The sequence below is a fragment of the Uloborus diversus genome, chromosome 5 (genome assembly GCF_026930045.1).
Source record: "Uloborus diversus isolate 005 chromosome 5, Udiv.v.3.1, whole genome shotgun sequence".
NCBI lineage: Eukaryota > Metazoa > Arthropoda > Arachnida > Araneae > Uloboridae > Uloborus > Uloborus diversus.
In genome coordinates, this window is record NC_072735.1 from 20,184,783 (window position 1) to 20,203,654 (window position 18,872).

Sequence of the window (18,872 nt, forward strand, 5' to 3'; positions counted from 1 at the left end):
ACACGCCGTAACTTATAACTTGCTTTGACGCTTAGTGAATGACAGTAATTTTTCATCGTGTTTGTGGGAAGCGTTCTTTTCTATTCTTCTGAAATTACATTACATCATAAACTGTCTGAAGCCTGTAATTTACCCCAAAGAAAACACGTGGAATGGAATGTTTTACCTTTTTCTTTAGTGTTATTAATCACCGCAAGGTAGCGTATTCGAGCTCTGGAGTTGCGAATAACGAACGTCGACTATATTAATAAGTTTTTAAGAATAAAAATGTTCCCTCTATTCATGATGTAATTTACAATATCGATAATTTTGAAGTGCATATTATTGATACTTACTATCCGTTGTTTTCACTTTAGAATTTCTTTTTTTTTTTTTTTTTTTTCCATTTTGAATTAAAAATTAAATTTTTTTCCTCATACTGGTCAGACAATAAAACTTCATGCATTGATAAGCACTATTTAAAAAAAATAAGAACTGATACCGTAATCCATGACTATTTTATTTGAATGACTATCCATCAATGACTATCCATTTTGTTATCTATATACTGTATGAGCTTAAATTAACCAGTTTTTTATACTTATTCATAGTAATTCTCCTAGATTATGAAGAACTGCTTACAACACATTTCCTTAATAATTCACTTAACACACTTAAAGTAATATTCTGAAATGTATTATTATACCACGAATGAAATTCTAAAATTTATGTTTAATTTCGTTGTAAAGTTGTCGTTCCTCTTAAGCTTTCTACTTTCCACATCATAGGCTTCATGGTGATTCTTTAATTTAACACGCACAAGCAAAGGATTAATGCAAAACACCTTTTACACGCATTGCAGATGACCCAAAATGGAAATGGCCTTGCAAAATGCAGACGATGAAATAACGCGGTGTTTTCAATTTTTTGCCAAGTCTTTAAATTTGACGATTTTTCTTGAGATATCGGCAGACTTTAAGACCCCATATCTCGAAAACGAGGGGACGAAGGAACACAGTTCATGGGCCAAAAAAATGTCTAAATATGCTCAGGACCGATCCTAGCAGGTGTGCAGCGTGTGCACCGCACAAGGGCGGCCAAAGCAAGGGGCGGCCGCAGGCCGCATCATATAGTTCTTTTAATCAAGCAAAATTCTACAAGAATTTCTCGCAAGATAACTTATAATAAGTCAAATAAATATGCTGAATTTTAAATGTTCAATTATCTAAGTGCCGATTTCCCGACAGCATAACGTAGTTTAAGAAAAATAGATTGTTAGAGAACATTGTGTTGGTTCATTGTCCATTAATATCTACTCTTTATGCAGGTATGGATACAGGGGAGGGGAAATGAGGGAAATGGCCCCCTCCTGAAGAACGAAAGGGTGCCTTCTAAAAAGAGCACTCAGGGCCCAGGGCGGCCACTAATGTCCCCCCCCCCCCCAAGCTTTTATAGACCTAAACAATGAAGACGTATTTTATATATTATATTAAAAAATGCTATACTGATTACATATTCTCGCAAGCAGTTCAAACAACAAATTCTGTTTTCCACAATCGCGGATGCTTGGAGAGACTGGAAAATTGTGACTCCCCTGTGAAGCAAACATATATGAATGATGAACTAAAATTTTGTAATTTTCCTCTTTTACAGCATTTTTTTCGAATTGAAATCACGAATGAACAGTCCGGTTTCAGATCAGGGCTCTTGCCCGGGAGTAAATTTAAACGTAGCTCCAAAACGAAGATCCAAAAGGATGCCATGACCTCCTTGACGACATGGGCGGATTTATGGGGGGGCAGAGGGGGGCAATGCCCCCCCCCCAATTTTGGGAGGACTTTATGTAGTAACTACACATCTTCCAAAAATTAAAAAAAATATATATTATTTTTTCTTTTTTTGAATAGTTTAGAAGGGCATGGGTGGATTTATAGGGGGGAGGGGGCATAGGGGCAATGCCCCCAGTTTTGGGAGGACTTTATATAGTAACAACACATCTTCCAAAATCTTTAAAAAATCATGACTTTTTCTTTTTTGAATAGTTCAATGAAAATGAAGAGAAAAGCGAATGTCCTTTTCTGATGGGAGAAAAGAAAAGGGAGAAAAAAACGAACATTAAATACAAATTAAATAGCACAGCTGTCACTGGGGTGCTGAAAATGTGTCTAAATTCACTATTTTGGACTGAAAACCATTTGGGCAAGTATATGAATGAAAATATAGGCTAAACGAGCTATACATTAAGCTGCAACACTTATAATAATTGACGATTATTTTAACAAATTAGAACCTAAAGCAAAGGAGAAAAAACGCTGACAGAACGATCTACTCGTTATGATTTGTGTCCACATTTCAAGTATATTTGTGCATAATATTAGATTAATTGGTCTTTTGAGAAATTCTAAAAAACATAGTTTTTTTCCTTCTCTCTCTCTTTTTTTTTAAAGAGAGAGAGAGAGAGAGAGAAAATAAATACTACTGAAAAAATTTCAGTAGTATGACTGACTAGTAAAACTAAATAAATTTCAGTTATCTGAGCGTTCTGATTTAATGAATCTTTTTACTTAGAGGGTGAGTACAATTTTACTTACTTTATAAATACTGTTTAAAAAGTAAGGTGAGTCATAATCATCAGGGGTGCCCACAGGGGGGGATTATGGCGCAAGTTGCGCCATCAAAATTTTTGGGGGGGATTTTTTTCCCGGGAAGTTTTTTCTTTAGAGCATGAAATTTTTGAATTTTGGAAAGAAAAAATATTAAAACTCATTCAACAAGAAATAGATGCATTGATAATGCTTTTTTCACGTACTCTAGAGGGCAGATTCCTTACGACCCCCCACCCCCCGCAGTTTTTCAGAAGTGAGGTCGCCAATTTCATTTTAGCGATTCAACTAACGAAGAAAAAGGAAAACTTCGTTGTATTAAAAAATCAAAATAGTAACTGTGAATGAACATTTGAAATAATAGTGCCAAAAAGTTTTTTTGTGAAATTTGACTAGAAAATGTAATCTTAAAATACAATTTAGAAACATCCATGATTCTCTTTTATTAAAAATACCTAAGTAAGGGCAGCGGACATGTACGCTTCAAACATTTTTATCAACGAAAACAGAAGTATTCAATACACTATTCACTAGGCCACAGAGTAGGTATCTGTGTCTAACAGGGTTGCCAGACGTCCCGGATTTCAAGGGACAGTCCCGTATTTTGAAAAATTGTCCCGCGTCCCGGGAGCTTCCATACGGGACGACTAAAGTCCCGTATTCTAGCGGATAACAATATTTTACAGAACGAGACATTATTTTAAGGAAAAAAATAAAGTAAAACAAAAAATGTGAAATAATGAGCAATAAGAAAATCATGTGGCAGCAAACGCAAAAAATGTTTTCCTTTTGATTTGGTTTGTATGTTTTTGCTTTTGCAGCAGACCATTAGGAGCCGCAGGGGTGCCCACCTAGGGGGGGGGGAGGGTTCATGGCGCAGACTGCGCCGTTGAAATTTTTAGGGGGCGTTGTTTTGAGGGGTATTTATCTCATTTTTGGTTTAAGGCACCTTTGCTTTTTTGGGGGGGCGGGGAGGGGTCTCCACGATATTGAGAGAGGTGCGTCCTTGCCCTTAGAGGAGGCACCCCTGAGGAGCCGAATGGTTGCTTCTTTGCTCATTGACTAATATTTGAAATATATCTCTGCGCATGCGTCGTTATTCGCAATGAAAACGATTTTTTATACTTTCATAGACGACATTTTGTTAGGTTTAATGCTTTGTTGAGATTGAATTTACAGCGACGTATCAAAAATACCCCCCCCCCCTTTTTTTTCATCTAGAATCCTGTTCCGTATTTACTGTTCTTAAATCTGGCAACCCTGGTGCCTAATCAGAAACTATGGGCCAAGCTCAAATTAAAGTATTGTGCATAGAGTAAAATTAGCATAATGGGAGGGAGGACCGGCGACAAAACTAACATGGTGCACGCCTTGTGTCTCGGCGGCCCTGGTTATACAAAACCATGCTTCATGGTTCTTCAGTTTAAAAAAATATACATAAATAAATAGGACAGCTTCATTAGGATATCCTGTAGGCTAGGGGTAGCCGAAATATTCTTTTTTTTTTTTTTTAATGAAAAATGTTGTCCTGAAAATCATTACTAAGTGGAGAAAAATGTATGGGTCACCTAAATAAGTTTGAAATAGAGGGGGGGGGAACCAGTCCAATGCAAAGAGAAATTCAAAGTTTTGTAATGAAAACCCACAACAAAAGTTCGAAATGTTTGAATGTAAAAATCGTAAGTAAATCAAAGCTTGATCAAGAGATGCAGGTGGCATATTTAAAATAAAATGAAGTGCAATAGAGACCTAAGGTATCTCAGAAAATTATCACATCCGTTTCAAAATAATAAAAGTCCTTTTTCTAAGACCACAAACGCTTGTATTGGAAGAAAACAAAAATATTAAGCGAGAAATTGAAAACTTTATTATGGAAAGTCCAACCAAATAATCGTGTTTGGCAAAGGAAAATTGGAAGAAAATGTTAACACAATATGTTTACCAATAATTAAAATTTACAAAGAAGATAGGAGAGACGTAGCCAAACTGAAAAGAAGAGTGGGGAACTCCAAACCCTTCTTTTTACGTCCCCAAAGCTGCCCTGTGAGTGACTTTTTAAAACTTAGGTTTTGAAAAACTCCCGGGAAAACGTTCTCAAACCCCATCTCTTACCCTAACGTCATTAAAGATGGCCTACACCTGAGAACTTAGGACTGCAATTTCGAAAAACCGTGAGAGTACTCCCAACGTAACCTCCGAGAAACGCCTTCTAAATTAATCATTCATCATCATTCAAAGCCGAATAAATTTCGTCTTTTCTACTTTAATTTCAAATAAAAAACTCGCTGAGGTTTCCCGAAGCTGTCGTTCTCCAAATATTACCGAAGATCTTCAAAAATTTCATTGTAAAAGGCATCAACTCATAAAATGTTTCGGGGAAGATCTCCAAAACTTTCTACCCCTTTAACATTATTTAAAATCATCTACGATTGAGTTAACTGAATTTCAATTTTAAAAATTTGTCAGGGGAGGACTCTCAATCTCTCCACCCATTAATATTACCAAAAATCTTCTAAAACTGTGGTTTTAACAGGTCGAATTTTTTTCGAGAGAATGGCTCCCCCCCCCCCCCTCTTTCCTCTCTCGCCAACATCATCAAAAATGTCTTACATCTCGCTTTTAGTGCTTCAATTACGAAGCATTTCTGGTCGCGAACACCTTCAAAACTCCCCCCTCCCCCTTTTCATCGAAGGTTGGATTAAATTACATTTTCGGAGCTTTAATTTCAAGAAACTGGCGGTGCACTAAATTTTCAACAAAAAAAAGTCTACAATCGCGTTTTTAAGGCTTCAGAATTTCAAAAAAAAGTCGGGGATAGGGACGCATCTCTTTTCCTTAATATCACCATAGATCGTCCAAAACTGCATTTTTCAAACTACTATTTTAAACTTTTTCCACGGGGAGAACCCCCGGACCCCACCCCTATACATGTCACAATAAGAAATAATTCACAATTGGGAATACGTGCTTGGAGTTTGCATTTTGAAAAATTATAGAACGATGACCCCGAGTCTCTTCCTCCCTTAACATCACCACAGATCGTCTAAAACTGTGTTTTCCAAATAACAATCTTAAAAATTTTCGGGGGAGATGCCCCAGATCCCCTCTTCTGAACATAATTAAATATAACGTACAATTGTGTTGGAAACTTAAATTTGGAAAAAAAATATCGGGAGATGCTATCCTGGACCTCATCTCCCCTTCCTCCCAAACTTAAAATATAGTCTTAAACTGTGTTTTTATGTCTTCGATTTCGAAATAATGCAGGAAGGTAGCCCTCCGACACCCCCTAATTCTGATTGAATATTATCCTTACGATTAAACTTATATTGCTAGTACTAAGGTCTAGTATATGACTACCCCTGCTAAACCAGAAGCCAAATCTTCTCTCTCTCTCTGCACATTAAAACATGCGTTTGAAACAATTAAGGGGCCGCCAAAGCGTACCCCCCCCCCCAGAAGTTTTTAGACCTATCGACGGCTCTGGTACTCTTTCTAAAATTTAATGACCGTGTCTCTTTTTCAATGAAGGGAACACACATCACAGACGGCATGGAGTTGGTGTCCGTTTCAAAGTTCCGTTTCTTTTCAATTTTTTATGCATTTTCTAGAAGTAGCACAATTCTGCATGAATACGTGAGACAGTGATGAGAGTCACCTAAAATTGCGTTTCAAGTACTGCAATTTCGAAAAAATTTATAGGAGAGAGCCCCTGACTCTTTCCTTCACACGATCAAAGCCAAGCCTAAAATTGCGATTTTGGAGTATCAATTTCAAAAAACTGCCGGGTTAAAGGCACCGAAATTCACCTTCTACTAACATTATAAAGATCTATCAAAACTGCGTTTTTAAAGCTAAAAGTTCGAAAATTTAAGTGGAGCGCCCCCCTCCCACACCCCCTCTTGTCAACATTATTAAAAAATCGTCTTACATTTAATTTTCAGGGCTTCAGTTTCGAGAAAATTTCAGGAGAGCTGCCGAAAATCCTTTTCTTAACGTCACAAAGATCGGCTCCAGTCGCGATTTTAAAGCTTCAATTTCAAAAAACTGCTTTTCTCCCATCCAAAGATAGCGTTTTTAAGACTTGAATTTTGAAAATTTTCCTGGTACGAGCCCTAGGATCTCTTTTTTCTCTAACATTACCACAGATTGTCTAAGACTGCGTTTTTAGAAGTACAATTTTGAAAACAAAGGAGAGCCCTCCTTAACACAACGTTGAAGTGTCTACAATTGCGCTTTTAAAGTTTCAATATTGAAAAATTACCGGGAAGAGGCCATCAAACCTTTTATTCCTCTAACATCAAAGATCGTCTAAAACTGGTTTTAAAACTACTATTTCGAAAATTTTCCATCGGAGAAACCCCCGGACCCCTTATCTAAGTGACGATAACTTTCCCTTTCAAGATTCATATTGCATACATCTAGTAATTACTCATTCTAAGCCAGAAAGTTGAAAGGTGTAGCAAAATTCAGGGGTACTCAAAACTTCTTTACTCAAGGTCCACGCTGTAAAATTTGGGAAGACAAGACAGATCAACAATCCAAAAATATTTCAGTTCAACTGGTATTTGTTAGCTCTCCCCCCTCCCTTCCCGTGAATTTGACTGGAAATTCAACACTCTAAAAACTATTATGTTTAACCCGATTCGAAAGCGAGAAAATTTTTGGGGGGGAATTTGCGCCGTTGAGCTTGGGGGGGATGGGCACCCCTGATAATCATCCAAGTCTAAGTGAGTCAGTCCTTGTCATTATTGAAATCTAAATAATTGAATCATCAAAATTTTTGCAAAAAATTGCTAAATTGTATAGAAGTCTATAAAAATCTAACAAAGATTGGTAAAATCGTAAAAATCTTTTAACCGTAAAAACTGACGAATTTTCGTAAAAATTACAAAAAAATCAAGCAAAAATTTGCAGAGAGAGAGAGTAAGAATGAATTATACAAACAGGGTCGAATTTGCCTGTAAGATAAACAAGCTATTCCTTAGGGCCCTTGCTTTGAAGTGGGTCCCTAATTCCCAAAAAAAATTCATGATTCGTTTCTTAAAAAATGGAAATTGCTTGAAAAAACTAATTTCATTTTTAAGTGCTTGAAAACATTGAATATTTGGAAACGTGTGGCTAAAAACATTAAATTTTAAAATGTCTAACATACGGTAGAATGGAGGAATGCCAAAATATGTCAAATTCAGCTCCTTGCCACATCCTGTATTAAAAATGTAAAAATCATGGTTCTCAGGTTAGTAACATATTATTTGAAATAAATTTTTGTGACTCGCATGTTTCATATCTTGTTATTTATTCAATCCCGAATGCAGTATTTTGGAAATTCTTTTGTATTGATTGCTTTTATCTTACTTCTTCTGCATATTGTCTATCTGTTTAACACGGAAAAAAGTATACACTACTTTTATTTCTTTTCGTTTTCTGCCCCACTTGCAACTGAAGAAAAGTTGTTGTCATGAGAAATCTATTATGGTTTCTTTTTTCTTTTAAATTTAAAATAGCTATTTCTCACAAAGTTAGAACCGGACTGTAAAAGTTTACAATCAAGTACTAAAATATCAGAGACTGGAAAGTACAAATGAAGTGCCTTAAATAATTTTATTTATTCTAGAGTCCTTGAAAATAATTAGATAAGCCTTTGAAAATCCTAAGCAAAGTGGACTCCAATTACTTCTACTGCATATTGTTAATCTGTTTAGCTAGAGAAAAAAATGATACACTACCTCTATTCCTTTTCGTTTTCTGCACTACTTATAATTAAAAAAAGGTTGTTGTAATGAGAAATCTATAGTTTATTTTTTCTTTCAAACTTAAAATGGCTGTTTCTTACAAAGTTTGAACAATACTGTACAACTGTATAATCTAGTTATCAATTTCTATGTCTATCCAATTAACCTTTATAAGGCTTCAAAATGCAGAATTTTATATCCATTTTACAAAATTTCCTCCGGGGGAGAAACCCCCCAGCCCCCTAAAATTGGTGATATTCTATTTCCCACTTAAAAGGGAGCCCTGCGTCACTCTCTTGATACCAGCTCCCTCTCTTAAGGTCAATTCAAAAAGGACAGTATGAAAACACACATTAAATGAAAATGACACACAAAAACGTAAACATGGACTTATGCATCACAGGAAACACACAAAAACACGGGAGTGGGGGCAATAAAAATGTTGCAAAAAAAAAAAAATCCTGCCCCCCCCCCCCCCCAGGAACTTAGTCCTAAATCCGCCTATGCTTGACGAGACTAAAGAAGGCTTAAAATTGCGTTTTTAGGACTTTAATTTCAGAAAATTTTACTGTTTGAACAACCGATCTTAAAGGACACAATTAAATCTCTGATTCACCCCTTCCACCTTAACTTAATCAAACATAGCCTGAAAATGCTGGCTTTAAAATCCAAAATGTGTTGACAGCCCTTCTTAATGTCATAAAAAATTGCTTAATGACATTTTTCTTATTTCTTTTTCGAAATTTTTGCGTTGGAGGGCCTCGAAATCCATTCCCAAACATTGCTACCAAAGGTAGTCTCAATTAGCGTTCTCTATCCCCCTAATCCCACCTCCTCAGTTTGAAATAGACTTCAGTTTCAAAAAACAGTTCGTGAGGGCTCACTGAACCCCCGCCCGCTCTTTGTCCCATCGTTATCAAACAATGCCTAAAATACGATTTTGGATTTCAATTTCTTTAAAACTCTGGAGGAGAACTGCCTGTCTTATGTAACTTTTCACGGCGCGAGGGCATATACCCATCAATTGTCGAAGTGAAGTGGACAAAAGTTTATAGTTGTGTATTTCAGATATTAATATCAAAAAATATCCGAAAGATCCGCCGAAGCTTCCCAGTTTTGTTAACGTCACCAAAGATGGCATAAAATTGCGCTTTTAGAAATTTCCGCTTGGGAGCTCCAAAACCCGCCTTCCTTCCCAAAAATAGCTTTAAATGGATTTTAGCACCGAAAAATATTTCGGTTCGGAATGTTTTCAAATATAGCCAAAAATGAGTTTTTGAAGCAATACCGCCGAGAAATTACCGGAGGAAAGCCGCCAGATCCCCTAGCGTCACCAAAGACAGTCTAAATTTGCGTTTTAAACTTCAATTTTGAAAACTTTCAATGGGAGATGATTGAATCTCCCTCCCTCTAGCAACGTCAACAAAGATAACCAAAACTGCTTGTTTAAAACTTCAGTTTCGGAAAATTTCCGGGAAGAGCGCCGATCTTTCCTAAGCTACGGTCACAAAAAATAGCTTCGAATTGATTTCAATTTTGAAAGAATTTTAGGAGAGAACTCCAACATTACTTTTCCCCTGAAGTCTCTAAAAAGTTCCTAAAATTGCGATATTTGACGTAAATTTTGGAAATTTCTCCATGCACCTTGAATATACCCGACTCTTTTCTCCTTGCAACCAAACAAACCAAAGATTACTAAAACTATTTTTCGTGCGCCAATTTCGATAATTTTCTGGGAGCAATCCCCCCTCCCCTGATTCCCCTTCCTGCGTCCTTTCTCTGATGTCACCGAAGACAGACTATAAAATGCGTTTTTACGACAAGTAAATTTTGGTATCTATTACTTTCTTCAAAGATATAAAACGTACCTACGAAGTTTCTTAATATAAAACTTTTCTTCCTTTTTATAAGTTCGTCAATCTTGTTTTTTTTTTTCTTTTTTAAATTAGAACTTGATATAGAAATTTGAAGAAATATTTTTATGGACGTCTCAAAGATTAGTCAAAATATGCAAATTACTCTTGAGGGGCGGCACATTAAGTCTTTGCACGCGGGCGGCCGACACCCTAGGATCGGCCCTGAATATGCTCTTTCGAATGCGACCATTTTCAACTTTTTTCATGATTACTGAAGTCGTGTAGTTCCCTGGTAAGAAGTATGAACTTAGTATTTTAGTTAAAGAAAATCCTTTTTTTCCTTCCCGGAGGGGGGGTTGAGAGAGAGATGTTTTAATTTATTCACAAGGTTTTCTTCTAATTTAGCGTAGGCATCGCCTTGCGGAATGATGAATATATTTTGCGCCCTTCCCCCTTTTCTTCATTTTAAAGTCATTATGATTCAATATGAATTATTATTTAGTTTAAAGCAAGTGCTATTAATGAGAAATAACTAAGCCATAGAAACTGTTTAAACAAATACATAGAATTGTATTTTGCTCATTAGTGAGATAGAAAGCAATAATTTTCAATTTTGAAAACCCCATCCCAGAAAAATTTTCTGGCTGCGGCCCTGTCTGAGTTTTTTATTTCTCTGGGTCAAAAATTCTTCTTACTCAATAAATAAATAAATGAATAAATAATGATAGCAGTAAAAGATATGTAATAATAAACTAAACTAAAAAAAAAATAGTAAAATAAAGACACTTTATATACAATATTTTCGAACTAAATTTACTACTATTTCTCATTTTGTGATCTTTAAAAGGTTCAATTTACTTAAGAAAAATATATACAGTTGGCTCTCCGTTTAACGACGCTCTATTTAACGACTTTCTCAATTTAAAGACGGCTTTTCACGGTCTCAGATGGTCCACTGTAAGTTTTAAAAGCATTCTACTTAAGGACGATTTTTTGTGGTCCCTCGAAAGTCGTTAAACAGAGAGCCAACTGTAATTCTAACAATTCGGAACTCCAGCGCTCGAATACGCTACCTTGCGGTGATTTACAAAACTGCAAATGAAACTAAAACATTCCCTACTAGCAAAATTTCTTGCATCAACCTTGACAGATCTTGATATTATACTGACGGCGTCAGTATTGACGTGTTTCATACTGCATAAAGCTTGCATAAAGATTAAAAAGCAATATTACAATAACAACACGTATGCAACATTGCATTCATCTTAAAATATCAATATTGATATTATCTTACAATAACAACATTGCATACATGTTGTCGCCGTCAAGATGATATTGATTTCATGCTGTCGCCGTCAAGATGATATTGATTTCATGCTGTCGCCGTCAAGGTAATTAGTACACAATAGAACAGGTGGACCTTCGTTGATACTTGCGCATGCGCATAGTTCTTTCTGCCCAGCGTCCCTCGCATTGCTGGCACATTCTTCCTGCTTCGACCTCAATCGGTTCAGAGGTGCTGCACGTGGCGTTGCATTCTTTTAGGCTTCGTTAAGTTGGTTGCTTAGTTATTAGTGTGGAATAGTGTTGTTTTAGGAAAAACTTATGAATGACTGATAACTATATTTGTTTATTAATATAGTACTAAACAAGTCATATCGCAGACGATGTGCGATCAATGTTAGAAATGGCCGAAAATAACTTTTTTCGTCCCTAGACTTTGAAACAAAGGACATGAAGCCCAGAATTTCGTATTATCACTTCAATCTCACGTAAGATTAATTTTATTCAAAGGTATTTATTTTATTCTTTAAGATAAATTCATATGTTTTGTCCATGGGATATTTTCAATGCTGACATCCATTTGAAAATGTACTTTATTGTATTTATTTATTTATTTATTATTTTGCTACCTTTACTCTTAAATGTGCTATAAAAACTTCCGCAATTATTCCTAACTAGGCATTTTATGTCTTTATAATACAATTAGAAGCATGAATTTAAAAAATAAGTCAAGTATTACGCAAAACGAAGAAACTTTCATTTTTTAAATTAAATTGCGAGTACTATTAATATCTTTATATGAATTTCCGATCAGATGTCAGCTTTAAGAAAATATTCTCAGGCTAGAAAACTATCTTGAAGAATAACAGAAATAATTAAAGAATGAAATTTAATTCTCGAGTTTGAAGTGAAAATAATACAAATAAATAAATGGATAAAACACCTTGCAAACGTGCTGATTTCATATTGTCATGTCAATGTATCCTGATATTTTCCTGTCATATCAATACGTATGCAATATTACAAAAGCAAGATCATCTTGCCTAGACCTTGATTTCATGCTGTCATGACAACATCTTGATATTATCCTGTCATATCAATACGTATGCAAGATTACAAAAGCAAGATCATCTTGCCTAGACCTTGATTTCATGCTGTCATGGCAACATCTTGATATTATCCTGTCATATCAATATGTATGCAATGTTACAAAAGCAGCCTACCTTGATATTTTCCTGATATTATGCTGCATACACCTTGTCAGTCAATATTGTGGCAGCCTGCTGACAGCATAAAGGGAGTAACATAACAACATTGAGGCAGTATTAATGCAAGATGATTTTTCTTGCATGTCAACCTTTATGCAATACTGAGGCAAGATATTTTGCTTACTGGGTTGCCACGTTGCGTTCCACGTGTGTCTGTTGACGTAAACACAGGCAGTTTGTTCTGAGTATTTATTAACGCAATCGATGTGTCTTAGTTTGCTTTCAGCTACAGAAATTAATTCGTCCCTTAGTAGTATTCTCGAGCTTCTCAAAATAATGTTAGTTTTCATTATTTCCTTAATAATTGGTGAAAGCGTAAATTCTGGATTAACAAACTTGGATAACGTTATACAAGGTAAAAAATTTTATTGTTTTGTATGAATTTGTAAGAATATGGGGTTTTTTTTAATCTTAAATTAATTAAACTTACCATGTTTTACAGCAGCATTTAGTTGGAATGGACAGTATGCAAAATATTTTCTTGAATATATTATCGTAGAACAAAATGAATAACCGAGAAAGAATTTACTTTATTCCTTTTATTCACAGCTGAAAGGTTTCGCCAAATTTGTTAAGGGTTATAGTTTTAGTATAGTGCGAGCAAAGTAGCCTTGGCGAGATTTCGCGTTTTTAGTTAAACCATTTTTAATTTTTATCATGAGTGGAATAAAATGGTAGTAAGATTACAGAATTCGATAAGTGAAAAGAAATAATGGTCAATCAACTGAAAAGAAAACTACCACCATGTATCCGTGAGAATTTCGTTGATGATTTGCATAACATGACACAATTAAATCGTAACTCAGAAATTAGAAAAATCGAAACAGAAAATTTTTAAATTAACCGATTCGGGAATTCGAGAGAAATAACTCAGCTACAAATGGAAAACAATAAGCGCTAGCCAAGCAAGGCAAAAAAGTATCATCTTCTTTCGATAACAATTTGTAATGTCATATTGAATTTTCTAGCATTAATTGTTATTCTTGTCAGGCCACAATTATTATTTAGTTTTATCAAGAATTGATAAATATCGAATTCAACATCGTGGAAATAGCTGCTTAGAACTACGAACTACGTAGTTTGCATTAATCTTTGACGTTTAGTAATGCTTCTTGAATTCTCATTTCTTTCTACGTGGGCCAGAATATCCACAAGACTTTGAAAATTTATTTAAAAAGAATAAAGCGAAAAAATCATACGTACGAACAAAAATCACAACACTTTTAGCATTTTCTTCGTTACCATGTGCGTTTGTTTTAGTTTTTAAGTCCGCCATTAGACAGTGACTTCAGTGCCCCCTATAGTTCGTTGGAGTTGCGAATAGCCTTTATTTTGTATTTAAATTTTTAAAAATTAAATTTGTAAAAAGAAATAGATGATTTGAGCGAAAGTTTTCCCCTCATGGCTCTAATGAGCTTTGAGGAAATGCTCCCCCTCCCCAGAGCCTTATAGGTAAGTTGATATCCTACATGAATTTTCGTATGGCAAGTGGGTTTGCTTCAAACGAACATTGTCAGAAAGATCTAATGTAGAATTAGATAACGTACAAGAAAGGGCTATGATTTTCGTGATAAATAATCATTTATGGATACAAAATTTTAAGAATTTCCTTTCACATTAAAAAATTTACCTTTCATTCCCCCCCCCCCCCTTTCTTCGAAATTGTGTGTGAAATAAATTTATTTTATTCATAAAATTTGCATCCAACCTTTCGCATTTCGTTCAAACCTAATCAAGGATATTTGCGTTTCAAAAAGTAATAACATTTGAAAGCTCAAACATTTTCGAATGTTTTCACATATTTTATCGTTCCTCCGAGCAAAAAAAAAGTTCGCAAACGCTTTCTAAATAATAGTAATAAAAGTGACGATGAAAAGTAAATTAGTACTTTACTTTCACACATCATATGCGCAAGATGGCGCCACCTGGTTGAGAACCGTTGATATTATTTATGCACTTATAAGAGACTCGAATTTGCGTAGGAGAGAGTCCCTATATGAAAAACGTTTTCATATAGGGACTCTAGATAGGTGGATAGGTGAAGGTGAAACAAAACATTCCTCGGATTTGTTATAATTAATCGTTTTCAAGTGCACAGCAATGCACCAGAGAAAGCAAGAGCTCGCTTAATTTATGGTTGAAAGTTCCCATGTTTAGCAATTTGTCCTATGTTTTAAAAATAATGCGTAGGAACCATATTTTCTGAATTTTGTCACTACTTTTTCAAAATATTTCAGAATAAGTAGTTTTTTAACATTAACTACTTTTAATATTTTAACGTAATTTTTTCTGAGTCTTCCAAATGAAGCTCCTAAGACCTTGAATATAGCCTTGAACCTCCGTAAGATATAAGTGAGCCTACATGTTTATTTTTACCATGCCAGTTAATTTAATTTGTTTGGAACCGTGTTGTTTCTTGAACCGAACCGAAATGCCGAGCTGTTCCGTTGTAATGGAAGCGAGAATTTGTATTCTTTCTGTTAATTTTTAAGCTTTGCAGTCATTGTTTAGGTAACATTTAAAACTTTTTTCTCTTCTAAAAAATAAATGGTTTTACCTTGCGGAGCATTTGATATTCCTGCCCATTTTATCATCATCGAGACTTGAATCACACCGATTACCCTAGTGTTAACTTTCCAGTATATCAAATTGTTTTCGTTATAAATTCGTTCTCATTTGAAAGATGGATAAAGTTGATAAATTATACCAATACTATGACATTTTAGCAGATCCTAAATGCAACACTGCTGAGCATGAATCTAAATATTTGGAGATAGTGAACGCTACGAAAGGAGCTGCAAGTGAGAAGATGTTAGCTTGCCAGTTTATTCCTCGGTTTTTAAAAGAATTTCCTCACATGGCCGAAAGCGCTCTGGATGCAGTCCTTGATTTGGTTGAAGATGATGACGTTGCAATTCGGAAGCATGCCGTAAAGCATCTGCCAAGTTTCTGTAAATATTCAAAAAATTTCGTTAGTAAAGTTGCCGACATCCTTGCTCAAATGCTGCAAACTGAAGATTCGTCAGAAGTAGCGACAGTACAAGCTTCTTTGATGACGATTCTCAAACTTGATGTCAAATCGACTCTTCAAGGAATATTCATACAGATCTCTCAGACGGAGGATGAGCTCATTAGAAAACGTACCATCCAATTTTTATGCACAAAGTTTAAATTCTTACCTCCAGAACTGGCGACAAAGGAAATAGAAGAATTTGTACTTGAAGCTTGCAAAAAAGCATTTCCCACCATAAGTGGTGAAGATTTTCTTACTCTGTTGCCTTTGCTGTCCAATTTAAAAATTGCGAAAACAATTCCTGTTCAGCAGATTTTGGTGCAGCTGATTGCTGAACAAGCAGAGATAGATGAAGAGTTCCAGGCTTCCCCCGACAATGTAGCCGGCTTCTTGCAGTGTGTACGGCATGCTCTCCCATATTTTTCCCCGTTCGTGAATTCGGTACAATTTGTTAATCATATTTGTATTGTTGTTTTGCCAAAATTGAAGGAAATAAGTGAATTTGAAAATGGGGAAGAGATGAGTCTTGATATTATCAAAGTATTAGCAGAAATATCGCCATTTGTTTCTGAGGATGAACATTTAAAAGCGTGTATTGAAATTATCTATAAAATCCTTTTGGAATACATTCCCTTACCACCTGCTGCTGATATTGAAAATGGCTCTAGCACAGATGAGCCAAACTTACAGTTCACTCACATTGAATGCTTTTTATTCATATTCACCCAGCTTCTGAAGTTCTACCCCGAGTTCTTGACCTCTGCAGAAAATTCCCAACTATTCAAAGACTTGAAAGCAAGATTACAGTTTCTAGCCCGTGGTGTACAAAGTGGCATCAAAACATTTCGAGAATCGCTTATCACAAACAAAACGAAAGAAGCTAAGCCGGAAGAAACAAAACTAAAAGCTATTGCATTGCGTACTATGAACAACATTAATACTTTAATCAAAGATTTGTTTAGAAGTCCACCAACTTTCAAGACAACTGTTACTTTATCATGGAAGCCTGTTACTGCAGCAACAACTAAACTAACCTCTGAAAAACGTGAGATTGAAGCACCAGCCTCTCAAGATAAAAAGCCCAGGAGAGATACAAAAGCTGGAAGAGAACTATATTCCCCTCCTGGTGGTAAATATAGTACAAATGTAAATTCTTATCCTCGTACCAGAGGATCTAACTATTACCCTCGAGGAAGAGGACGACGGTATTATTAAAAAAGATTTTAACTGGTAAAAATAGCATAAATTGCTTGATGTTGACGGAGGTACTTTCACCCTTTATTGGTTGGAGTGTGTTATGGTTACTATGTTAAACTACAAAATTATTTTGTTGACTACATTTATTTTCTACCTGCCAAAATAAAAATCTATAATGTTGGATTTTATTTATCGCTGCCCTTTTTACAAAACCTACTTTCTCCACAAGTGGAGTCGATGGTTTTCTAATTAGAGTAGTGATTTTTTTTTATGCTTGTTACCATATTGTAAAAAGAGCCCATTTTTTTGTGCAAAGTGGGAAGTGATTTCATGATTCTTTAAGCTAGATTAATTAATTTTGGGAGAAATATTGGTTCTGGAAAGCAGTCAATGCCCAATGACTAAAAGAGACTTAAGATAGTTAACTCATAATGATAAATTATAGTGCATTTATAAAAGCATTAAATAGCCTGTAATTTTTTTTTTAAAATAATGAAACTATCTTAATAACATGCTGCACCAATTTTTAAAATTATGTTTTATTTTTGTGTTCTTTATCCACCTGCTATTTAACGATAGTTGGGGCAAACCTAACCTGGCAGCATTGTAGTGTTGTGATTAGGATTTGCATAGCCTTCACAATGCTGTGAGTGTAGGTTTGCTTCAACTGTAGATAAAGATTGGTAAGTGAATCTGAAAATGTAAGCTGTGTTCGGGGTCTGTTTTAAAAATTTCAAAGTAGTTGAGGTTAAGTATGAATCAAAGTTTACTGATTGAAAACCAATAATGATAGTAAGTAATCATACTGCTCCCTGGTTTTGAAATTAAAATGCAGAAAGGTTTATAAATAGTATACCAGATTAAAGCCAGTGCAGAGGTTGATTCAGGCGGACCTAAAAATAAAACCTGGATCGACCACTGCAGTACCAGGAAATGCATGTGGTTAACAGAAAACAATGTAATGTAGTAGCCATGGCAGATACTTATTTGATACAGGAATTGGACAATTTTGCTACGAATTGATTGCCAACTTTTTACAATTCTACATTCTGGTCAGAACTTTATGTGGATTTGGTATGCCTCTCTTATTGAAACAATAATTGAACAAAATTTCTAAACGAATCACAATTGTTACACATTCATTATTTCATGGATAAGCTAGAGCATTGTTGATTGTTGTAACATTGTTCATTAAATGCTTTCCAACGCCAAAATTTTTTAGCAAATTTCTTATTTTTTTCTATATTTTAAGTTACAGTAGTAATTCTTTATAAAAGCATGTCAAGGTTTAGAAAATGTCATTTATATTAGTAATTGTGTTTTAAATTGAATCAGAGTTCAGTAAAACATACTTTTTTATTGTGTGGTAAATTTTTGTTTTCCATTAAAGAAAGTATCAAAAAAACTTAATTGTTAAAGTCAATTTTTGATTTCAACTTCTTGGTAAGTAGTATTTTCGTCTGTTTATTTGCCTTTGATATAAATCATTTATTTTAGATTTCTTCTACAACAAAACAAGTATTTTAACAAATATGGGTACACCGTATACGTCCAGAAATTTAGAGCAAAACATTTGGTTAAAATGTAAAGAATCAATTCATCTGCAGGGCAGAGTTGCTGAAAATTTTCCTCGAACAATTCTTTAAAAAAAAAGCATGTGCATATTTTCCCAAATTTTGTCTTACCCTTTGAAACAAACGCTGAAGATATAAATGTTCACACATTCTTTACAACGTTTGAAGTAACAACTAATTAATTACTGTAAAAGAGGGCAGGAATTGCCGTTTTTGCCAATTTTCCCATTGGTTGGTTTTATTGAAACTAACACTCATTTAAAAGAAATGACTGTAATATGGCTACAGCGCAAAATTTTCTTGATATTAATTCAAAATAAAAGAAACAAGTGGCAAAAAAAGTAACAAACCCCTTTAAAAGTC

General features: G+C 34.9%; 1 protein-coding gene across 1 annotated transcript; it reads left to right on the plus strand.

Moving 5' to 3' along the window:
• The first annotated feature begins 15,165 nt into the window (after window positions 1–15,165).
• On the plus strand, window positions 15,166–18,289 carry LOC129222826 (apoptosis inhibitor 5-like). The gene has a single exon (XM_054857377.1). It carries the CDS (start codon window positions 15,409–15,411, stop codon window positions 16,951–16,953), a length of 1,545 nt encoding a protein of 514 aa, XP_054713352.1. The 5' UTR covers window positions 15,166–15,408; the 3' UTR covers window positions 16,954–18,289.
• Window positions 18,290–18,872: the final 583 nt, after the last annotated feature.